The following is a 25,780-nucleotide window of genomic DNA, read 5'->3' on the forward strand; positions in this document are numbered from 1 at the left end:
TTTGTGAGAAATAACCAACATTTTTCCAGGCCACAAAAAGGGCTGTCCAGCTCATTAATGCCATTTTTAATTTAAAAGTATAGATTATTAATGCTTGTAAAGACATCTCAAAATAATACATATAAAATAGGTCTGGGAGTGTAGCCCAGAGGTAGAAGGGTTTCCAAGAACCCCAGTACCACCAAAAAAAAAATAAAAATAAAAAAAAAATAATAATACCAATGTCAGTTCTAAAGGTAATTCTCAAAAAATCTATAAGCAACAATATCCCTGAGGCAATAACATCACCTACTCATGCTGTTCCAAGCTCAGCGTCATGCTCTGTGACTTGTTAGCATATTTGATCTTCTTACTACCAGCCACTCTCCCCTACGAGGAGTGTAAGCTCTATACTAAGGAAGAGAAAACTTGCTCAGTGAGAGAAAAATCCTCCACCATGCACTTGTCAATGGCAAAGACCAAATTTTGACAGAGATTTTAGTAACTTCAAAGCCTATGCTGTTTCCAATTTTCAGTTCTGACCCTCCAGATACGGAGATGGCCCATCAAAGAGTTTAATTTCAAGGAGATAGCCTAGGATAAGTTCTAGTGGTCTCATTACCTGAAAATCAGCAAGTACAGGGCTGTTTTTCAAAATCTCATGACTCCAAGTTTCAAATGTGATACTCTTCAAATTTTAATTTTTAAAGTTGGCTTACTTTAGAACCAATGCTATCTGCTAACCACTGAGACGAGAGACTTCTCCAAAGTGCCAACAGAGCTTTGATACCATAACCTTATGTTAGAGCCATATTTGCTTCGACAGAGAACAAATCCAGGGTTAGGGTGTAGCTCAGTGGTAGAGCGTTTGCCTTGCATGTGTGAGGCCCTGGTTTTTATCCCAGCACCACGAAACCAAAACCCATAAAGATCTATCTAACTCAATCATATAAATAAAAAGCAATGCTTCCTCTAGCAATGTATAACGAAAAGGAAAAAGTTGAGTTCTTTTTTGTTGAACAGTCCCAGATTTCAGTGACTTCACAAACACATCTGTAATGGAAACCTTTCCCAATACAGCCCACGTGCTGTTATCCATCTGCGCTCATGTGTTGGTAGCTTAAAATAGGGTAAATGCCTTTGAAATGAACTAAACTTAGAACAGAGATTTATAAACATTCACACTCCATTTTTGAGGGTAAAGAAAAAAATCTTGACACCAAACTGATATTAAGACTTAGAATCTAGCAATTACAGAACAAACCTAATCAATTTGATAATCCAGAGCAGTGCATGACTTGAAAGGATCTTTTTAATGTCATCCCGGAGGGAATAGAACTGAACATCCACTGTCTGATAATGATCCATTAATATTGAGATCTTGTGAGATAAATATTTAATAAGAAGGGATACTGTTTCCTCCCATGAAAATGTTTTAGTCTAAATTAATGGTCTCCTAAACCACTCTTTAGGTTATTTTCAAAGAAGAAAGAACTTTGTATAATGAAACCACAATTCATAGAGCAAGATGAATCACCATACCCCGGAACCTTTAAAAAAAATTACAAAAAAAAAGAGAGGAAAGAAATAGGAAAAAAAATAAAATAAGTTTGAAGGCAGCGTGAAGAAAATGAAGACAGTGAGGAAAGAGGCCACATTCTTAGAGAAGATTGCAATATTCAATCCCTTTACCTGATGCCGTTACCAGGAGGCTGTCTGAGCCACGTGGGCCACAGGATGGAGCACTAACAGGGTTTATGGAAGAGCAAGAGGCAGTGGTGGTGGGAATGGCAAGGGGACTGTCGGGACATGCAGGTTGGTTCTGTCCGGGGGTTGCAGCAGGCCGGGCACCCACCTGAGACGTGGCCAGGGCTGAGACGGCACAGCCCGCCGGCGCCACAGTTAAATCTATGGATGGTTTTGGTGGCAGCTGAGGGGAGGATGATTTAGGAATGTTCTCCTCGTTTATTACCCTGTTCCCTTGGGGCAAGTTGGAGGGAGGAGACGAAGCCCCAATTTTGCTATCGACTTTGGCTCCTACACTGGAGGCCCTACTGCTATCCATAATGACCTTGAGTTGGGGGTGTGGTGGAGAAGGAGTCTGGGAGAGCCCTGGCTTTTTTGGAGGGATAGGAGGAGGGTTTCCTCTGTCAACTCGTGCTGCACTGGGAGTCTTTAAACCAGTCCGACCAACTGGAGGGTAGGTGCCACCGTCCCCCGAGGGAGATGCTCCAGGTCTGGGGGATGGACTCGCTGCTTGAGGGCTTGTAAATCTTGACAGGGCTTGGGTCACAGTATTTCGAGCTAGCTGTTTGGCCACTAGGTTGTCACGACTTGTAGGAGAGACATCTCTGGATGGAGGACTTTGGGTCATGTTTCCGTTTTGGTCTGGGTCGTTAGCGTTGCCCTGAAATCTAAATCTAGCTGCTTGGATTCGCGGGTTTAGACCTGGAAGCAAAGAGGCATTGGCAGACGGTGAGTGTAAACTGTGCATAGGCGGGGCTTGCGAGTGGCTCTGAGGAGCTGGGCTGGGTGCTGGAGCCACAGGAGGGGCAGCGTTACCGGGAGCTGGGGGTGCGCTACTTGTTAGATCGGGTGTTGAGCCAGTGCTTGGTCCATTTTCTTCAATTCTGTTTGCACTTGGAGGAGGGAGGGTGGGTCCAGAGGAGCTGGTCAAGTCGCCGTGGGAAGCCTGTCTGTCGATACCTGGTCTGACCGATGCAGCACTGGTACAAAGGGTCCCTTTTGTGTTTGCAGAAGCCAGAGGGCTCCCTGTGGAAGGCTTTACAGGCACAGTCAAAGGCAGCTTCTTCACGTGCTCAGTGCTTTCTGTTGCTAGGTCTGTCTGGCACGCAGCAGACCTCGTCACAGGTCCTTCTGTTCCCACAGATATGGAAACCGAACGCCGATCTTTCGTCTTCCGGGGGAGAGAGAGGCTGGGTTTGCTGTCACTTCCCCTTTTCAGCTGCTCGATCATCTTCTTCATCTTATCTATTTCCTCTTTGAGGTCAGTGGTGTGGGCTTCTTCGCGGTTCAGCTTGGCACGCAGTTGCTCCCGTTCAGTATCAAACTCAGAGAGCTGCTTTTCCATCTGAGCCTCCATGTCTGTGCTTCTCCGTTTCTCGGCGGAGAGCTCCTCCTCCAACTGGCTCATCTTCTTCTTCTCCTCCTCCAGTTTGGCCATCACCTCCTCCAGCTTCTGAGCCTCCTCTATGACTCTGCCCGAGAGCTGCTTGCACTCCTTCACGAGCATAAGCACCACGTGCTTGTTCTTGCCCCGCTCCTCCTCCAGGCGGGCGGCCAGTTGCTTGTGCTCTTGCTCCAGGGCTTGGAGCTGAAGCTTTTCCATTTCAAGCTGGAAGACATTCACGGGAAGACCCAGGTTAATATGCTGAGTATTGTTTTTATTTTATTTTTGCGGTACTGGGGATGAAACTCAGGGTCATTCTACCTCCATGCTACACCCTCAGCACTGTTTTTGTATTCTTTATTTTGAAACAGGGTCTCATTGAGTTGCAAAGGGTCTCACTAAGTAGCTGAGGCTGTCCTCGAACAGTGATTCTCCTGTCTCAGCCTCCCAAATGCTGGAGTTACAAGTGTGTGCCACCATGCCTTGCTAAGGTTTTCTTTCTTTCTCTCTCTCTCTCTCTCTCTCTCTCTCTCTCTCTCTCTCTCTCTTTGGTGGTACTGGGGTTCCTGGAAGCCCTTCTACCTCCGGGCTACACTCCCAGACCTATTTTATATTTTTGAAACAGGGTCTCTTAAGCCAGCGCGCTGGCTTCGAACCTGCGCGATCCTCCTGTCTCCGCCTCCCAAGCGCGGGGATTACAAGCATGTGCCACCACACCCGGCGCTAAGGTTTTCTAATATGCACCCAACAACACAAAAGCCTGGCTTCTTTTGTTCTTACAAGACTTAGCTCAACTACTAACTTCACAGTGAAGCATGTCCTCAGCACCCTGTTGAAAAAAATCAGTCAAAACCCCTTATACCTTCCTTATCCCTTCAAAGTGATACAAGCTCATGACAGCCGGGACTGTGACATGATTACTATGTCCCCAACACCTAGAACAGCAGATGGCACCCAATAGTGCTTAATAATTTGCTGAATGAATGAATGATGTTTCACAGAAATAACTCAGACCTCACTATTCTAACACATCCCTACAGCTTTCTCTCTTCTCTCGAGAACTTCCTTTGTGAGGAAGCCATGAATGATGGACACACCTGGAGTGGGGTACAGTCATCAGGATGACCACTTGCCTCACCTGCCCAGCTAATGTGACCTTCCACTGATGGTCCACATGGGCTTAATAGCTCCCAGAGGCTAAAGGAGAGCTAGCTGGTTACAGGTGGGGAAAGGGCTTTTTCCTCTCCTCTAGGTATACAAGCATACTTCCTTTCATCACACCTGATTTCATTATGTTTTGCAGATACTGTCTGTTTTAAGGTTCAAGGTCCATGGCAATCCTGTGCTTAGCAAGTTTATCAGTGCCATTTTTCCAACAGCTCAGAAGATGATTAGTACCTATTTGCAATAAAGCATTTTAAATGAGTTTTATAAAAATTGGCATAGTGCTATCTATTGCACACTTAACTGACTACAGGATAGTATAAACCTAACTCTTTTTTTTTTTTTTTTTTTTGGTGGTACTGGGGTTCCTGGAAACCCTTCTACCTCCGGGCTACACTCCCAGACCTATTTTTATATATATATTTTTTTTGTTTGGAAACAGGGTTTCTCACGGCAGCGCGGCTGGCTTCGAACCTGCGTGATGCTCCTGTCTCCGCCTCCCAAGTGCGGGGATTACAAGCATGCGCCACCACGCCTGGCCTTAAACCTAACTTTTATCAATACAAAAGTTGTATGACTTTATTTATTTATTTAATTTATTTTTTGTGGTACTAGGGATTAAACCCAAGGGCATTGTATCTCTGAGCTATAGCCACAGACCTATTTTTTATTCTTTATCTTAAAACAGGGTCTCACTAAGTTGCAGAAGGCCTCAATAAGTAGCTGAGGCTAGTCTCAAAACTGCGATCCTCCTGTCTCAGCCATCCAAGTACTGGGATTACAAGTGTGCAGTACCATGCCTGGCCTTTGCTTTATTCTTTTGATGGTTCATTTATTTATTTATTTATTTATTTATTTATTTATTTATTTATTTTTAGGGGTCTGGAACAGAGTCTGTAAGATATTCTCAAGAGAGTCATTACTTTCTGAAGTGAGCTTCTAGTTATCGGTCATAGAGGAAGGGGACTCATGATCCATCAGTGGTAAGCAAGTGCTTCTGGGCCTTCCCTTCTTGTGAAAATCCTCTGCTCCATTCCCCTTAGAGTCAGGATGGGTTTAATAGAAAAATGAGAAAGCAGAATAAAAAGATTTTGAAATATTGCAAAAGAAAGTATCTAATTTGAAGAACATGGACAGAATGATTCAAGGAAAAAAACAAACACCGTATCAGTGATCTCTAGGACAATATAGCTTAATTTCCATGTAACTGGATGTCCCAAGAGAAAATAAAAGAAAGAGAAAATAGAAGAAATATCTTAGAAGAAAAAAATGCCCCCTAAATGTACACTTTTGGCAATAACAGTCTTATACAAATCCATAAATTTCAGCAATCCCAAATCAGAATACATATACCTAAGCACATTATGGTAAATTGGCTGAAAACAAATATGAAAAAATAGTCTTAAATGCAGCCAGAGAAATAAAACACATTACATACAGAGAAGCTATACCATAAAGAATGGATGAATTAACGCTAAAATATATAGAGCAAAATTCTGCCAGAAATAAATAAACAAATTTACAGTAATCTACTTTCATAGGAAAAAAATAAAAACCTAGGTTGAAAAGGTCTGTATGCATATAGAGATCTGAATAACTCCAGAAGAACCATCTGGTTATTGACGTTTAGGGATCAGAATACATAACCCCAAGCCACAGAGGAATACAGTCTTTCTACAGCACTTGCTGAGTTATTGAAAACTAACAGTATATTTCAAAAGGCTAAGGTCTTGCAAAATATGTTCTCTGACCACAAAAGAATTAAATTAGAAGTAAAGTATATGTGGGAAACCCCCAAATTGAAAAGTGATACAGCATACTTCTAGATAGCACTAGGGTTTAAGAGGAAATCACAAAGGAAGTTAGAATATAGTTGGGGCTGAAGGAAAATAGAAACAGGACATTCCAAACTTTGGAGATGCAATGAGAGCAGAGCATCCAAGGGCAGCAAAAGTGAAAGGACACAGGGAAATTTATGGCTATAAATGCTTACACGAAGAGTTGGAAGTCAGCCATAGCAACATAGGAGAGACCCTGCTTCCAAATTAAAAAAAAAAAAAGAATAGGGCTGGAGTGTACCTCAGAGGTAAAATGCCTAGGTTCAATTTCTGTAGCACCACACACACAAAAAAAGAAATTGCCTTAAATCATTCATCTTAATTCTAACCTTAAGAAGCTAGGAAAAGATAAGCCAATTAAATACAAAGTAATTAGAAGAAATAACAAAGAAATCAATGAAATAGAAATTACAGAGAAATGAACAAGTCAACAGTTGTTTCTCATCAAAAAGATTAAAATTTAGTTAAACAGCTTAAAACTCAGATCAGAAATAGAAAAAAAACACAAATTACAAATAACAGTGATGAAGGAGGGGAGATCACAATAGGATTAAAAAATATTAAAAGGAGAATAATATAGCATTTGTGACAATAAATTCAACACAATTTTAAAAACTAAAGTTCTCCTGAAAAATGTACACAATTGGCATAAAATGACACAGAAAATTGAATGGCTTTAACATTTCGAATTTATTAGAAAAACGTTCCCCCAAACCAGGCGTGGTGGCACACAGCTGCAATCCCAGTACGTGGAAGCCTTAGACAGGAGGATCACAGGTTTGAGGCGAGTCTCAGCAACTTAGCGAAACCCTATTTCAAAATTTAGAAAATGAAAAAAATAGGGCTCAACGGCAGAACACGCCTGGGCTCAAGTCCCAGTATTGAATAAAAAAAATAAAGAAATAATTTCATTTTGTTTTAAACCAAAAACCACTTTCATACAAAACCTAGTCAAATGTATGTTTATTTTTTAATTGATAGAAAATAATACTTTCCTGAACACAGACACAAAACCTCTTAGCAAAATACAGGCAAATCAAACTCAGAAACATAGGAAGAGTAATAAAAAGGTAACCTAATAAGATTCACCTCAGGAATTCAAGTTAGTTTAATATTCAAAAATCAATCTGTATAACTTACCGTGTTAAAAGAAAAACAGAAAAATCATTATGAGGTCAACAGATGCAGACAAACCATTTTACAAAATCCAATACCCACTCATGATTAACAAAAAAACTTTTAGCAAGGAATAAAACAAAACCTTAATGAGTAAAGGGTATCTATAAAAAGCATAGCCAATATTATATTTAATTATGAAACATCTAATATTTTGTCCCTATGAAATTAAAAAAAGGCAACAAGGTTGGCTTTCACTGCTTTCAACATTAAACCGATATACTTGCCACTGCAATAAAAGAGAGAAATTAGCAAAAGGCAGGCAGGCAATTTGGAAGGAAAGGAAAATGTACTCTATTTATATGTAAAATGGTTACCTAGACAATCATGTATAATGTGCTACGTTACTGCTAGAACTAATAGGTAATTTAGCAAGATTACAAGATACAATGTCAACATACACAAAACAACTGCTTATATGTATACTAACAACAACCATTTGGAACATTAAGAAATAATTTTATATACAATAGCATAAAAATTAGAAATAAAACAAGACCACTACACTGAAAAAAAAAACATATTGCTAATAGATATTATAGTCCTAAGCAAATTGAGATATATTCTATGATCATGGGTTGAAAGATTAAATTTTGTTAGGTTAATTCTTACAAAATTAGTGTATAATTTAAATATTTCAAACCCTGCAAACGTGGAGAAATCAGCAAACTGATTTTATTTTTTTATTCTTGGGTATTGGGTCTTAAACCCAGGGGAATTCTACCTCTGAGCCACATCATCGTTTTAATGCTTTATTTTGAAACAAGATCTCACTAAGTTGCTGAGGCTGATCTGGAAACTGCAATCCTCCTGTTTCAGCCTTCCAAGAACTAGAACTATAGGCGTGTAAGCCACCTGGCTTAGTTTATGTTTTGTTTTGTTTTGTTTGTTTTTAATGGAACACAAAGGGTCTAGAATGGTCAAAACAATGTTGATAAAGAGAAACAACAAATTTAGAAGACTTGCAATTCTTGAACTTAAGGGTCACTATAAAACAATAGTCATCATTTACCTGAAGTTTGAGTATTGGTAAGACTAACACATGATGAAAGAAATCAGAAATAAGCCCTGCATAGGGTGGTACACCTGCAATCTGAGTACTTGCTAGGCCGAAACAGGAGGATCACAACATCAGCAACTTAGTCTCTTAGCAACTTAGCAAGACCTTGCTTCAAAATAAAATATAAAATAGGGCTGGAGGCAGAGCTGGGAGGTAAGAATGGCCCTGGGTTCAATTCTCAGTTACCAATAAAACAAAAAACAAGATGGTTTCAGAGGTTGTCTGTGCAAGGGGAGGGGCCGAGCAGGGTAGTCCTCAAGCCTCCATGGAGAGACTCTGTACCTTGTAGGGATACTGCTTCAAAATCATCAATTCATACTTTTAAAAAATGTAACATACTTGTATTGGTGTGTTGTAGCCTCACATCATGATGTAGTTCCCAGTGATAGGGACATACCTGCACACAGCACCTGGTGAGCTTCTACCCAGCTCCCATCCCACTTCTTCCCCTTCCCCATTCATGATATTAAGATTGGCACTAGTAATTTTAAGACACATGCAAATTTTTCTTAAAAAACCGTAAGTGACCATTGAATTCCAGGTTTGCACACAGCCCTTTTACAGCGTTTGGCTTAGTAATTCGGAAACCACTCTGTGTGTTCTAGGCTTGAGTAAATGAGTATATATGCTGAAGTGAATGGGAGCCAGGTTTCCCGCTGTGGCCGGGACAAGAGTCAGAAACAGTAAGGGCTGGAAAGTGCCCTGTGGTTTGGGGTTAGATGCAGGGGTGGCCATATCAGTGTGAACTCCTGGCTTGATACAGAGGGGAAGAAAAATACAGATTGTGTGTATATATGCATATGAAGAAAATAATGCATACAAGTTTCTGGCTCTAGGTTTATGTCAAAATACTGTTTTCCATTAAAAAAAAAAGTAGTCTTTCTGAAAGAAATACCTAATTTCTTGGATTGGGTTTTAGAAAAAAGGATGAGTTTGAAATATTTTGCTATAAAAAAGTAAGGAAGTGCTCAAAGAATGTTCTACAAATGTTACATAAACATTTATATAAATAACATTTATATAAATATATATTTATATAAATATATAAAATATATAAATATAAATATATATAATATAAATATATATTTATATTATAAATATTATATATAAAATATAAATATATATTTCTCCAGATTCAAAGGTCCTCCAATAGTAAAATCTGGGACAATTTTGAGCATTAAAACAAATAATGAAACCAGGCACAGTGGCACATAGCTATAATGCCAGTGACTCAGGAAGCTGAGAAAAGAGGATTACAAATTTGAGGCCAGCCTGAAATAGTTAGCCAGATCATCTTGTCTCTAAATAAAAAGTATAATCAAAGGGTTGGGATGCAGGTTAGTGGTGAAGCATCCCTGAGTTTAATCTCTAGTACAAAAAAAGAAATGGTTATAGGTTTCTAATTTATTGAATAAGAATCAATGACTCTAAACTGATATAAGTAATAAAAAAAAGTGATTAGAAGAGAAAGAAATCCTGTTCATTACATTAGAATGTGGATAATAAATGTAAAAGGAATTTGGGGGTTGAAAAATTCTCAATGGATTTTCTCAATTGAAAAAATCTCAATGGATTTTGGGGTTGAAAAATTCTCAATGGTCCACCCACTAGTGTCCACCACAAGTGGGTGGACATTTAATATGATAGTTGAAAAACCTCATATATTTCCCCTTACACTATTTATTAATTTCAAATAGAACATTAATAACTAAGCAGAGGAGAAACCTGGCAGATAACACTTCAGCCAGTTGATGATGTTAGCATCAGATGATGGGGTTTGGGAAGAAGCAGTAATATCATATGTCGTTAGACTCATATGACAGACAGTAAAGAACACAACATCAGTTTTGTGGTATTACTACCCTCAAGTGCATGAACTTTATTATCAGGAAACATTAGATACACTACATTTTGCAAAATACCTAGCCTGTGTTCTCCACAAATGTCAAAGTGGTAAAAATAGGGCGAGGAACTGTTGGTAGCATAAGGGAAACTAAAGAGACATAACAACTAAATGCATAATTGTGAATGAGAAAAGAAGAATTGTTGTGATGACCTATTTATTGGCACAATTGATAAAAAATTATTGTGTGAATTAAAATACTATATTAGTGATCGTATCCTGGTTTAGTAAACTGTAAACTGTTTGGTGCTTATATAAGAGATTATCCCTGTTCCTTGGCGGTGGGGGGGGGGAGGGCACTGTTCTCAGTTTACTCTCCATATCTCAGAAAAGTGTGAGTAAATATGTGTGTGTGTTTGTGTGTGTGTTTGTGTGTGTGTGTAGACAGAGGGTGAAAGGAGAATATAATAAAGCAGACAAAGCAAAGTATAAGTAAATAAATAACTGAATCTTGCTAAAGGATATTGATATTGAAGTATTGTACGTCCAAAAAAAAGTTAAAAATTCAGAAAAAAATTGATGATGCATAATTTTTAATAATTTAATATGGCAAATACTAGAGTTATTATTCTTTGTTGTTGTTCAAAAGTCTGGCCCCAATTTAACTAAATGTTATGAGCCCAGTAAGTTTCTCAAACCATCAGTAAATATAATTCTTTTCTGCTAATGACCAAACAAAATTATCTTAACTCATTGGTATACATTTCCTCATTTTTATTCTCCATAATGTATGGAAAAGTAATGTAATTTAAACAAAATCTTTTCAGTGGCCTCCACTTTGGATCGCATGAACCTTTTTTTTTTTTTTTTAAAGAGGGATAATGAGAATTGAATCTACTTTACAAACTATATGCTCAGCCCTTTTTATTTTTTATTTTGAACCAGAGTCTTACTAAGTTGCTGAAGGTCTCACTAAAACCTATGATCTTACTAAAATCTGAGATCCAGGTACTGGGATTATAGGTATGTGCTACCAGGCCTGGCTGCATGAATCTTTATTGATATATTTTGACTGTTACTTAAACACTTAGCTTCACATTAGTATGAACAGGTGCTATTTCCCACATAATTTAATCTTCAAGACTTTAGAGTTGGTCTTTGACGCTCGTCACATGAACAAGTGTTTTTTTGTGTTAGTTTTTCTTCCTTTAAACTTTCATGTTTCATGTGGATTGCAACACCATTGGGGTAGCTCTTTTAAAAATTTGTATTCCTCAATCTTAAGTGATCTGAAGAAATAACAAAGTAAAATCCAAGGTCTTAAGGACTTTTCCTTATATGAGTCTGAAAAGCAGACCTCCAAGTGGCTATGTGTTTTGAGATAACATAGCATAGTGGTTAAGGATGTAGACTCCGGAGCCTGACCGCCTGTGTTCAAACCAGTAGGCAGAGTTGTTCAAATTCTCTGTGGCCTCATTTTGTTTATGTCTACAATGAAGGAATAATGCCACTTACTACATAATATCCTAAGGATCAAATGAGTTAATACAAAATAGAGTATGCTAAATGGATGTCCTATTGCTACACCATACCTAAGGGGCGTTCCTTAAACTCTGGATTTCACCATATTATCTCAAAGCCTCTCCCTCTTCCTGCCACCAAGATACTGTTCTATACCGACTTTTCTATCAACAATAAAACAGTTTAATTTTAATATTTTAATAACAGTTTGTAAGACTTTTTCAGGACTTCAACACTAATGGTTAACATGCACTTGTTTAAATTTGAATGATCTGAATGCTAGTTATTTTTATATCCTTTATTGCAAGTGGTGTTTTAAATAACCTAATAACCTTCGAAGGCAGGCATGGTGATGTACGCCTATAGTCCTAGTACTTAAATGGCTGAGACAGGAGGATAGTAGGTTCACGCCCAGCCTCAGCAATTTAGTGAGGCCCTCAGCGACTTAGTGAGACCCGGTTTCAAAACAAAAAAATAGGGCTGGAGATGTGACTTGGAGTTAGAATGCCCCTGGGTTCAATCCCTAGTATCACAAAAAGAAAGAAATAACCTTTGAAAATAAATATCCACTCAAATGCCTCTTGTGTACAAGGAACTACACTGGATACTCTCAGGATACAAAAACCCATAAACTCCTTGTATTTGATTATCAGGCCTAAAAAAAAAAAATGTTAAAAAGCCAATCAGACATCAGGATCACATACTAAATGCATAAAGAACCAAAGTATGCATAAATTACGGTCCAGCTTCCTTTGTTATAATATTGTCCGACTCCCATCATCAGTTCACAGTGGTTTTCACGCAGGAGCTAAGGGGAACGTTGCAGAGAGTAGTATTGCCCAGCACTCTGCCAAGAGCAGAGCATTGAGAGGGAAAGCTGAGAGGCTCCGACACCGCTTCCTGGGTGGTGAGCAAGGAGGCGGTGGCTCCCAGAATAGCATCCAGCCTGGGAGCCCCGGGTGAAGAGGCTCCACACACAACGAGCCTCTCACAGAATGAGAGGAAAACTACGTAGGTGGGAGCAGCGCGGCAATGTAAAGGCAATCAGAGCTCATTCAAAGTGGAAAACAGTGGAAACTGGGGAGGGTCATTTATAAAATGAGAAAGCGTGGTACATTTCCATCGCACTGAAAAACTCACACACATTTACGCTTACCTGAGTCTTTGAACACTCATGGCACCCTTGTCTTCTCCATCTGGTCACCCCCACCCAACAGCTCAGTACCCCTGAACAGACACTGAACTATCAGATCTATTAACATTTTACTTCTTTTTTCTACCTCACTGGGCCTGTAGCTACCAATCAGTAATCAGGGCTCTGTAGTGCTCAAATGCCCTCCTAACTAGGAGCAAAAGAAGGAAGACAAGCCCTGGAGGTAGGGGGCTGCCTGGTATCTATTTATATGGATCCTGCAAACTGCCCTGGGCCACAGCCTGAGTCTGCAGCTCTTCCTCCACGTTCGCAGTACAACGTTCTGGCCCCCCGAAATGCCTCTGGAAATGCAACAGTGAAAGATACAAAGAGGACCCCGGGAATGAGCTGGGATAGTCATTCGTGTACAAAACATGCTACATCGTCTTTCTAAAAATGGTGTTATAAATGATTCTCTACCATGTTATTAGCAGATGAAATTCTAGAAAGCAATTTAAAGCTAAAAGATATTTATATGCATAAAGTCATCATTACATAACGAGAGGGAGAACACTGCAGAATGAAGCAAAACTGTTCATAACAGGAAGAAAAAGGTACATGAAATAAACCCAAACAATTAATTTGTTCTTTTTTGGCCTACGTTTCATTTTTTCCATTGGCTAACACTGGATGCTCCTTCCTGTCAAGAGAATCCTCCATCTTGCCTATAGGGGCTAAATGCATACGATAGTTACTTGCCTCACCCTCTGCACAGCTTGGGCCTGTGTGTAGCCCAACACATGCACCTGACCTGGGCTTCCAACAGGTAATAGGCTGGGGATGCACACTGAGGTCCAGCCCAGCAATGGCAGGGTGCTACTGGCTGGCATCAGCAGGGCAGGGGTCAAGCTGCAGCTTCTAGCGCTCATCAGCAGAAGCATCAACTTCTGTGGAGCAGCTCTGTAAGGACCATTGTCTGCAGTGGTGGCTGGCAAGAGCTGACCTGCTGGTGTTCCAGCCACACTGAACCATGCTGTAACACAGCTAATACTTCAGTAATCCAGTCTATAAATGCCCTTTTGGCCTGAATCAATGAACACTGGCTTCAGTTGCTTAAAACTAAGAATCTGTTGGAGGGCAACTACTGCCATGCTACTGACCTAAGTGCACAGAGCTGCTGCCTAGAAGCTAGCTCTTAACACACAGCTTATCGTTAGTCATCCCCTACCTCCCGTGAAAAGAATTGCTTTTCCTCTGAATTTCCTAGTAATTTATTTTGGCTTCTTCGTTTCAAAGGCTCTACACAAATTTTCTATTTCAGGGCTAGATAGGATGCTAAGTGTGAACAGAATGTTTGAAAATATATAGATTTCCTCCCTACTGTTCAGAATAGGAGCTCTATTAAAAGATGACGCACAAGGTTAAAATTAAAAAAACAAACCCAAATATCATTCTACCCTGGGTTCCTGGCTCAAAACATGGAGTAGATTACCAGAGGCAAAATTCCCCATGATAATTACTCATTAGCTTATTCAAAGCGGTTTTACAGGCTCAGCCCATTTGCCAAATTGACTCCTGCCCAGATTTCCCTGGCACACAAATTACCAAACTGTTAACCCTCCTATTAGTAGTCTCAGCAGGAGCCAACACATGAATGAGCACAGAGCCTCTTCTCTGGCCTTGAGTAGCCAACCAGAGCGCACGGGGGCCAAATGTCTCAGAATTACCAAAGAGATACGCCAGCGCTAGATAATAAATACTTGAATTGTAGATAATAGGGCCTTTGCTTTCCCAGACTTTCGCTCTGGCAGTGATTTAAAGAACTGGACTCATTTAAAATAATGGATTTTTTTTCCTTAATGCTTTTACATTTCTAAAGCTGTAATTTACTCATAGATGCCAGGGAATTGAAGTCATTTGGCTAAAATATTTATGTCCAGGATTAAAGGTGGCAGGTAATTTTGTTGTTAAAAGGGGTAACTTTCGGGTTTCTGCTTTTATCAGCTGATGGGATATTTTCCCGAAAGATACAGGGCAAGAATATAAACTGTAGCTCTTTTCATGTGCTAGTATCTATTGGAATAGAAGAGTCGTTGAGGATATAAAGCAGCCCTCCCTGTCAGATCAACCGTTTCCTGAGACAAGACGACAGAGCCAGTGAATTCGGCCATAAAGGACTCCTGTATCCCTGCTATACATGGGGCAGATCCTCTGGCTCATTTTATATTGGCCTCTCAGGGCCCATAGGACAGAAACAATTTCCTTTCACTCGCAGCCAGGTTGGAAATGACCCAGTCATTCAGAAACAAATAGGATGTAAGTTGATTTTTAAAAAAATGAGCTAGATAATAAAATCTTTGATTCAACTAGAAAAGGATTCTTTATTTTCTCCTAAACAAGAATTGATAAGAAGAAGCAGGACTGAAGTAAAATTGAGGAAAGAACACATTTTTACATATTAAAATAAAAATATCTTCTTGATTTTTGATAATACAGCATAACATTATCAAAAAACTATTAATAAATAGACCTAATTTATTACAATGTAGCTCATTTGACACCTTAAGAACATAACTGAACAGTTTCCCATCCAAGAAATACAAATGAGTTTCAGTGACATCGGCCAGGATACCCTGGCTCCTGCTTGTGCGGTTTGTGGGGACTTTTGAAAACCAACGCAGACCTCAGTGGTTGTCTGCAGGGCTTTGTAGAGGGTTTGTGAATTCCAGAGTAAAACAGTGGTTTTGCTTCATATCCATGGTGGCAAATTCTATCCTACTTTACTATATTACTCAGGGTTTTAGTTTTCTACCGTGAAACATACAGAGGAGAATGTATGCTCTTATTTGACACCTATACCAGTGCATTGGCATTCACATGTTAATGAAAGACATAATTGCAGGGAAAAGACACTTGTTTAGTGACAATATCATAAATATTTATAGTATGGTACATTCAGGTCAATTGTATACCAGGTGTGTTAAATGTGAGATATAAAGAATTCTCTGCAAAGGACAAACAGAAGAAACATTTTTAATTTCTACCTTATTAATGGTGGGGGAAATCTATTAGTTTTAATTTAGTCATACCAGACAGCAATAGCTTCTCTGACTTTCTTACTCTCTTTTCTAATAAAAGTAAGCAGTGGTCTTGGCAGCATATTAGAAGGATATAACTGAACCTTTTAATTCCTTATGGCTTATCGCAGTCAGTTTTTATCACACAGTACTCTTTAAGCATTTACTCAAGTGTAAGAAATCAAGTGTGTTGGTGGGAGGGAAGCAGAGGAGGGTTCTCAGATGAACTCATGAGAACAGGAGGCTGGGGGTCTGGAACTGCCACAGCTGTGACGTCCATTCCACAAATAAGCTGGACGCTAACCATGGCTTTAAGACGACACACAGGGACACCGGATATGCCACGTAAACTTTCATCCTATTTTTTTTTCAATGCTTTTCACTTTCCAAGAAATAACATATTTCTATTAATTATGTAATATATACATTATATATTATGTAATGCTATTTTACATCAGATTGTTTCCAAAATATATTGATATTATTTTAAATTAAAATATATTATTTTCCAAAGAAATAATATATGTTAAATAATAGGATGATTTTAGTTTCAAAGAAATATTTACGATAGGCACTGGATTAAAGTGAGTTGGGGATACTCCAGTATGATCAGAGTATGGACTGGATTGAGCCACTGTGTGGCTAAGCATGTCTGTCTGATTGTATGAGGAAAAGGAGCTCCATCTCTCCCACCATACCCATGGGAAAAAAATCCATATTTTAAAGAAAATATCAGAGTAACCATTTTGAGAAACGTGATTCCTTTGCTTTAATACAGGATATAGTTATCATATAGTTATAATATATATATTACAATATAGTGTTAATCTCAGTTACATTTTAAACACTTTATGTGAGATTTTAAACAGGAAACCAGAACTGGTAGCATTTTGCACTTCTAAGTCCTTAGCTTCATCCTTTCTGAAAATATAATATCCAACAACCACCAACCACCTCGAAGATGGTTTCTTCACCCTACCCGGTGTTATGGGGAAGGGACTGAAAACCTCATTACCTTCTTTTGTCTGCTCTCAGCAGCAGCCAGCTGTGCTGACATCCTTTCTTGCATTTTTCTGCAGTGGGCCATAACTGCTTCAAGGATGGAGAGGGGATTGGTACACACTGGCTTCTTCTCTTTGTCACCAGCACCTGCTTCGTAGTCCCTCTGGAGTGCCAAGAATGGGTCGTTTAGATTAAATCTCCCATACCGTTCCTGGATAAACACCTCCTTCCTGCGAGCCTAGAATAAAATTAAAGGAATGTATTGAGGAAGGAAATAAAAATATATGGGGGGATATTTAGAAGAAAGTTTCATGATTACTTTTCCAAACGATTTTTGCAACTGCTGTAATGGCTTATGATGTCAGAAGCCAGTGAAAGGCCAATGTCATTCCCGATCCCTGAGCAGCCTGGTGTGCCATTCAGTTCATTTTTAAAATTTCCTCCTGCTATAGTTTGGGTCTAGAATGTCCCCCCAAAGCCTATCTGTTGAAAGCTTGGTCCCTAGCCTCTGGTGTTTTAGGGAGGTGATAGACCTCTAGGAGGTGGGGCCTAGTGTTCGGGAATTAGGTCAATTGGAAATGCATCCTTGAATGAGATGTCAGAACCAAGGCCTCTCCTCTTCCTCTCACATCACTTCCTGGCTGCCATGAGGCAAACAGGTCTTCTTGAGCTCATGCTCTCACTGTAATGTGCTGTGCCACGACAGGCCCAAAGCAACAGGGCTGAATAGCCACAGACTGAAACCTCTGAAACCATGAACCAAATTAAACCTTTCCTTCTTTCCATTATTTCAGATAATATCACAGTGGCAGAAAGCTAACACTCTTCCTTTACAAATACTGTCTCTCATTTATACAATATATTTACAAATGATAAAAATATAGCTTTTCCCATGATGCCCTATCTCCTTTGAGGATTTGAATTTTAGGAACAATCTTTTCTAATTTAAGATACAACTAGTGATCATTACATGCTATATACATGTAGCAGATCATTAGATCATACCCCATAAAATTTGCACAAATAAAATGATTTAAAAGTCTTTAAAACAGCTGGGTATGGTGGTCCACCCTTGTAATCCCAGTACTTGGGAGAATGAGACAGAAGGATCACAGCTTTCTGGCCAATTTCAGCAACTTAGTGAGACCGTGTTTCAAAACGAAGAATAAAAAATAGAACTGGGGCTGTAGCTCAGAGGTAGAATGCCCCTGGGTTCCATCCCCAGTTCAAAGAAAGAAAAAAAGAAAAAGAAGTAGAATCAGAAAGTGTTGACAAAATAACTTTTAGAAAAACCTCAAAAATAAAATAATCTGCATAATGATAGAACTTATGCTTCAAATAATAAAATCACAACAATAAGTCCCCTATAAGTTTCTGCTAGCCAGAATGACATTTTTAAAGAAATGTATAAGAAAAATAAAATAATTTCTGAAATTTTACATAAAAAATTTACAAAATTCACAATATGTAAAGTCTGACCAACTACAAAAGCCTTCAGAATATTTAAAAAGAGACAATTATGTCTCCTGGTCGAAGGGCATTAAAATGTAGTTCACAGAATCCCAGGAGATAATGCAACCTCATTTTATTTTAAACATCAATTCACCAGTGACAAAGCTAATTTCACATTTATGTAATGAATGCTGAACACAATTTTCTATAATTAACCTATGACAGTCTTTATATAAAATGGAAAACAGCGATAGGAATATATCGAAAACTGGAAACATTTTCCTAACTCGGGTCATTTTGGAATAGCTACTAGAAAGAAAAAAGATTTTATGTCACCACCTTGGCAAAATTAAATAATAAATCGAGCTTAATTTTTTCAAATGTTAAACATTTTTCTAAGGAAACATTATATATAGTTAATTATTTTCAAGGCAACTGCATTGAACAACTAAAACTTTTCCGTTTTTAGACCACAACTGGATAAACACAAGTGTTAAGACAGTGTGGGGAAGAGCTAACATTTCTTTTCTTACCAAATTAGATTAAAAATTAAATGCACAAAAGGTCCAGCTTCACCGTGAAGTTTAAGCTAGCTTTCAAAAAGTCATTATAAATTTAAAACATAATGACATTTATGAGTTAAAAGCATTTCGTGTTTCTAGGTTCTTCCAGTTCAATTATGTAATCAATACACTGAACAAGCATCACTTGAGAGATACAATTTCAAGAGGAAGTCTCTTTTATACTTTACCTTCCTGTTAACATTTATTCAGTACAGTTATTCTCCTACCCCTGGCTAAAATCTTGGACAGCCCCTAGTTTTTCTAATCACTTTTATTTAATTAAAGTCTTTATGGCCACTTTAAATTATAGACCAATCTCATTTTCATTATTTGAATATCCTCAGTGGCTTCCCTTTCTCAGCTAACAACTACTGCAGGCCAGTACCTGGGAAGGGGTACACAGTACAACCTGCCTCCTTTACCAAAGTCCTCCCTTCCTAAGCTGGCTCAGTCCTCCTGGATTGGACGGGCTGCAGGTACATGTTGTAGGAGGAGGAAAGCTGGGCTAGTCTACGAGCCTGGTTCAGCTGTCTGCTATCAATCCAAGGTGACAAATATTTAAGGTCCATTTTTTTTTCTATGAAGAGTTTGGTGACTTCTTTAGAAGGTTGCTTCTTCTCCTACTGCTAGAGCCCATTTGTCTGTTTTTCTCAATGTTGGCCATACTTTAGGGCAAGCTACCTAAGCTGCGGGGCCCAATGAAAAATGAAAACATGAAGTTTTTGTTAAAAAAAAAAACACTAACAATTCCAAGAGGCAATAGCATGGCATTTAGCTGCGTGCAGGACCCTTGCAGTAGCACTGGATGAATATCCCTGAAGCCAGCCCTGCATCTGCTCCATAGGCAGCATATGAAAAGGAGCTTTCAGTAGCTCAAGTCCCATGTTTTCTTCAGAATGTCCTCTCCAACAGGGTCAAAATCATTCTCATTTCCACACTTTGTGCCCATGGTCCAAGCTGGGCTACAAGAAACACTCACAACTCTTTATCCAAATAGAAACTGGTCTCCTAAGAGGACCACTGCATCCATCCCTCCTCCACTTCCACAGGATGACGACTGCTGTTCCTCCCACCTTCACCTGGCCCCCCAGAATCTGCACGAGAAGAGCACCAAGTCATTCAACAGTCCCCTTGATGCCTTTTTTCACTGGAGATGACCAAGATGCTACTGGATGGGCAAGACTCATGGCACAATTATCCACAGAGAAATGTTCTCTGATAAAATTGTTCCTCTTTGCCGGCCGTGGTGGCGCACACTTGTAATCCCAGCATTCGGGAGGCTGAGACCAGAGGATCGCGGTTCGCAGACAGCCTCAGCTACTAAGTGAGGCCTCTGCAACTCAGTGAGACCCAGTTTCAAAATAAAGAATGAAAAATAGGGCAGGGGGTGTAGCACGGAAGTCGAATGCCCCTGGGTTCCATCCCCAGACCCACACACACAAAAATTGTTCCTCTTTAGTCTCCCCACAACTAGGTTTTCTTATGATGTCAGTGTGGGTAAAAGGTTTAAAAGTCAAAAGTGGATTTCAAGTATTTCTTCTGAAAAATTGGAATAGAGTCTTCACTTCAGTATTTGATATTTTTCATTATGGGTTCCCTGCCAAAATTATATCTTGACAAGCCATTTTAATTTCTTTGTGTCTGCTCACCCCTCTGGCATATTTTATGATTATATAACACTTGTAACAATAACTCAAGCCATTTCTTAACACACAAGTTATTCTTAAACCAGAGTGAAGTTTTGATGGATAGGTTAGAATTAATGTTGGTACAATGTATGAGGTAAATATGTTTATCATAGATCTCCAGTTTTGCCCAATGAATTTCTTGATCTGGAAATATTTAATACCAAATATTTTTTACTGGTATGAAACAGTTTTATGTATTTTTGTTGTGTTTGGTTTTGCTTCAAAATTACTAGCTTTAACTACTCACAACAGCCAAGAATGAGTCAGTTGATATATGTATAGAGAGATGAATATATAAAGAAAATGTGAGATTGTCACACACACACACACACACACACACACACATTATTCCGCCATTAAAAAAATAATTAAATTCTGTCATTTGTAGCAACATGGAAAGAGCTAGAAGTCATGTTAAGGGGTATAAGCCAGGTATAAAAATAAAATACATGTTCTCACTTATATGTAGAAGCTAAAAATGTTGACTTCTTAGAAATACAGAGCAGAATAGTGATCAGCAGAGGTAAAGACAGACAGAAAGGAGGAGTATAAAGGGAAATTGGGTAATGAATATCAAAATCCAATTAGATAGGAGCGATAAACTCTAGTGTTCTTTAGCATGGAAGATTGGCTACAGTTTTTGACAATGTATTTATATACCTCAAAATAACTATCAGAGAGTAGTTCAAAGGTTCCTAACACAAAGAAATGATGAGGGGTTAGAAATTTGAATTGCCCTGATTTGAATATTACACATGGTATACATATATCACAGTATCACATTGACAACATAAATACGTACAATTATTAAGTGTCCAAAATTCTTTGTGTTTTACATTATGAGGATCAAACGCAGGGTGCTTTACCACTGACATCCATCTCCAGCCCTTTTTATTTTGAGACAGAATCTCACCAAGTTCCCAGTATGGTCTGGATTCTGGAGATCCTAATCTCAGGGATTACAGGCATGTGATATTGTGTTTGGCTAATTTTATTTTTAAACATTACTAGCTTTAACTAACATGCCACACTGTGATGTTTTTAAATGTGAGAAAACATTTTCTTCTGCTGAATATTTGTATAATTCTATGTATACAGGATCATAAACATAGAAATGCTAATTAGTTCGCTTTGCAAAAAAGACACTGATGCTAAACCTTTACAATGAAGGGAAAGATGCCTAAGTGAGATTCTTTTAAGAGCAGAAAGTGTTGCTAACTAGCTATGCAACTATGTTCCTGATATCTTTAATTTTTGAAATGAGAGAAATGAAGCCTTATTGATTTTCTAAGACACCTTGAATTTAGACAGCAAACAGGATTTCATCTTTTTCAGTTCCAGAGAGCATAGAAACTTAGGTAAAATGAATGTCAAAGACCCACCACATGCATTCCCCTAACACTTAACTGCCCCTAAACTCATGGTTATTGCTTTCAGAGTTGCCTGGTAATCATATTATTATGTGACTATATATAAATATATTTACATATGTTATTTTTTTCAACAAGTATTTACATACATGTCTTATAATTTGAAGCAGGTTTTCTAAAATTAAGTAATCAAAATACTTAAAACATACTTTGTAATTTACAACTTTATATCAGACTCATAAAAAATAAAGTAGTTGCTCATTTTGATTCCAGAGTTAAAAGTCACAGGGAAAATGAGAATATGGCCCCAATACTTGAGAGGCCAAGACAGGAGGATCTCAAGTTTCAGGCCAGCCTGGGCAACTTAATGAGACCCTGTAACAAAATAAAAAATAAAAAGGGCTGGAGGTGTAGCTCAGTGGTAGAACACTAAGAAGAATATAACATGAAATAAAGATATTCTAACAATTTGAAGTGGATTCTCACATGGAATATGATAAATTAGCCACTCAACACCTAAACAATTTATTTAAAAATATTTTAATATATTTGGTATTAAGATAAAACATATTCACTTTCTCATTGATTTTTGAGATAAGTAGAAAACTATTTTCCTGCAGCAATATCTCCTATGCCCAGCAGATGAATTTTCCCGGTTAGAGGATGAGAGGATGTAGTAGATCTGATCAAACGCCTGGAAACTTGAGGCAACTGAAGACTTCAAGACCTCACCCTCGGCTACTGCACAGTGGTAATGGCTCAGACGCCTCAGGGCCAGGCGGCGGCTCCTTGTCACTACTTGGCACGCTGTAGATCAAGATGGAGTGACAGATTTCTGGTGAGCTAGAAATGATATGTGCTAACAAAGGGCCTTCAAGTCCTAAAAAGCCATGACACTGCCAGTCGAGCAAAATGCAACTGGCAGGCCTGGTGTGGCCTGCAGGACACCCACTTTGTCATCTCTGACTTACGGGAAGAATCCAGCCACTGTGAGCCTATACAGGCTGGGTCTTCCCCTATACGTTTCCTTTGAGCTTTTGTTTTAAGTAGAACACTTTTATTTAACTGACATCCTCCACCATACCCAAGGCATACAATGGGTATATGATGCATACTTATTGAATGGATAAAGACAACAGGAAAATAGAATATGTAGACCAAAGTATCCTTCAGAAGGAACTCAAACCATATGGCCCAGTTGGAGGAAGTAAAATCTCTTTGTCAAAGAACCTGGGACAAGCCAGATGTGGTGGCATGCATTTGTAATCCCAGTACTTGGGAGGCCGAGACAGGAGAATCACAGGTTTGCAGCAAGCCTCAGCTATTTAGTGAGGCCTCTGCAACTTAGTGAGACTCTGTTTCAGAATAAAGACTAAAAATAAAGCTGGAGGTATAGCTCAAAGTTAGAATGCCCCTGAGTTCCATCCCCAGTATATAAAAAAATAAAAAAAGAAAAGAACTTGGGGCAGAAGTTAGGCCAAAGTCTGATTCTTAATTGAGAACCAACTGTACAGAAAATGGTGGCTGAACACCAGTTTACCAATGCCCAAGACAGAACTAAGAGATGTCAAGAAAGATTTGATTAACTCTCTAATGTAAAGCCAGGTGATGGCTATTTCAGGAAGACCACATGGGGTAGTTGGTTTTCCAGGGTTCATTATTGTTTGTTCTCTGCACTTCCAATGTGGATTATATACAACAGGCACTCTGTGTGCCAAAGGACTGTCAAAGAAGCCTTTCTAAAATGGGAGCTTTCTCAGTTACTCCTCTGTCCTCAACATTGCCATATTCATCTTGAGCACCCATCTACCTCCCCACTGACCACCAGCCCACACTGCCGTCATCACTTCTGCTGCTCATCTCAAAAGTACAGAGCTCAGCTTATTTGGAGTCAGCAAAGTGGGGTGGGGTGTGGAGAGAAATATACCAAGTGCTGTGTGTATGCATGCTTGTATCATTTTGAATCTCACTATTATATACAATAGATATAACCACCAATAAAAGTATTAAAAAATAAAAATGGTAAAATGTTGCCTTTCTGAAGACATCTTACTTTGTAACAGAATACTTATTTCTAATATCCTTTCTTATATTCAATAAGGGCAAATCAACAGCTAGTCAAGGTGGAACATGCCTGTAGTCCTAGCTTACTGGGGAGGCTAAGGGAGAAGGCTGGCTGAAGCCCAGAATTGGGGCCATCTTGGGACACATAGCAATACTCTGCCTATAAATAAATAAATAGATAAATAAATGGTCAGTAAAATACAGCAATGTATAAGGAGACCATATGTAGCGAGAAATGTCTTGAAATGTTATCATGTGGCGTTTAAAGAGGCTTTTTCCTGAAAAAGAAAGAGCTGAATATGCAGATAATTTCTCAGTTTATGCATCAGAATTATGTGAAATGAAATACATTTCAGGGAAGTGAGTCATTATGAAGACAAGGACTAACTGTAATTATAAAAACAGACTCAAAGAAACTCTCAAGTTATACTGACAAATAAATGTACAATTAAAACAGAATCTGAACTCATGAAATTTTGTTGAGAAAGTCACAAGCAGGAAGTAAAAACACAACCATTGTTACTGGAAGGTTTAACATACACAGACTTCTTACTTCGTGTTTCATTGTTTGAAACAATAAGCTGAACTAGTTTAGACATGATTAGCAAGAATAAAAGAAATAACACTTAACATATGTAACTTTTCTTATGGCATGTTGCTATAGTTTGAATTTGAAATGTCCCCCAAAGTCCATGTGTTAAAAGCTGTCTTCAGCTTGGTGCTATTGGGAGGTGGTGGGACCTTTAAAAGGTGAGGCTTGGAGGGAGGTTTTAGATAATTAGAGTAGTCATACCCTTGAAGAAAACTGTGGGGCCCATGTCTATTGCTCTTCCTCTGCCTCTTTCTCTCTCTTTTGTTCTGAGATGTGATGTGAATGTTTGCTATCTACACATGTCTACCATGATGTGTTGCTTCCCCCACCAAAGACCTAAAAGCAGTAAGTCCACCCAATTGTGGATGGGAAATTACAAAACTATGAGCCAAAATAAATCGACTACCTCAGGGTTTTTTTTTTTAATTACAGTAACAGAAAACTGACTAATACACATATAATCCTTTCAGGAAAAGAAATTGAAACTTTCAAGGTAAATTGAAGTTAAAATGTTATAAAACACTCTTCCTCAGTATGAGGTATGATAACAAATGAACCAATAAAAGTATAAAAAATGATAAAAACAAAATGCCAATTTAATTTTAAAGCATATTGAAAAATTAACAACTAAAATAATTTTCTCGGTGATGTGCTGGAATGATTCTGTAGTAATTTTAAAAAGTTATTAAAATATAACTTTTATTGGGAGCTTGTTATTTGGTGCTTTATATTGATTTTACCCAGGCTGTAGTCATTCTTATAGTTAACATTTTATAGACATGTGGACTGTGGCTTAATCAGTCTCTTACATACCCCTGGGCGCTTCAACAGGCGCTGGTATTCAACCCAGGCAGTCGTACTTTAAAGCTTATATTTCTGAGCACTAAAAGACAATTATGATTATAGTATTTTGGAAGAATGCAAAAGACTTCAAAATTATGCATTGTTTGCAACACTATCCAAACCAGGACCACAAATTAGGTTTAAAAGAATGACAGTACCCTCAAAAAGTTGGGTTTCTATATGCTTTTTTCCATGCTGCCTTCATTACTAACAATAGGCTAACATGATTTAATTAGACTTCACCAGATTTTTTTCAAAGTATGATTTGACAATTAAAATCATTGCT

General features: G+C 38.5%; 1 protein-coding gene across 1 annotated transcript in view; it reads right to left on the bottom strand.

Annotated features, from left to right (window-relative positions):
- The window catches only part of CTTNBP2 (cortactin binding protein 2), a gene marked incomplete at both ends in the record, with an annotated part of 163,792 nt that overhangs the window by 80,544 nt on the left and 57,468 nt on the right, over nt 1–25,780 (bottom strand). Inside the window, 2 exons of the mRNA XM_080701723.1 lie at nt 1,672–3,334; nt 16,936–17,160. Coding sequence (XP_080557849.1) covers nt 1,672–3,334; nt 16,936–17,160 — 1,888 coding nt within the window. The remainder of the gene's footprint in view (nt 1–1,671; nt 3,335–16,935; nt 17,161–25,780) is intronic.

Source organism: Muscardinus avellanarius, assembly GCF_963383645.1.
Source record: "Muscardinus avellanarius genome assembly, chromosome: 9".
NCBI classification, from domain to species: domain Eukaryota; kingdom Metazoa; phylum Chordata; class Mammalia; order Rodentia; family Gliridae; genus Muscardinus; species Muscardinus avellanarius.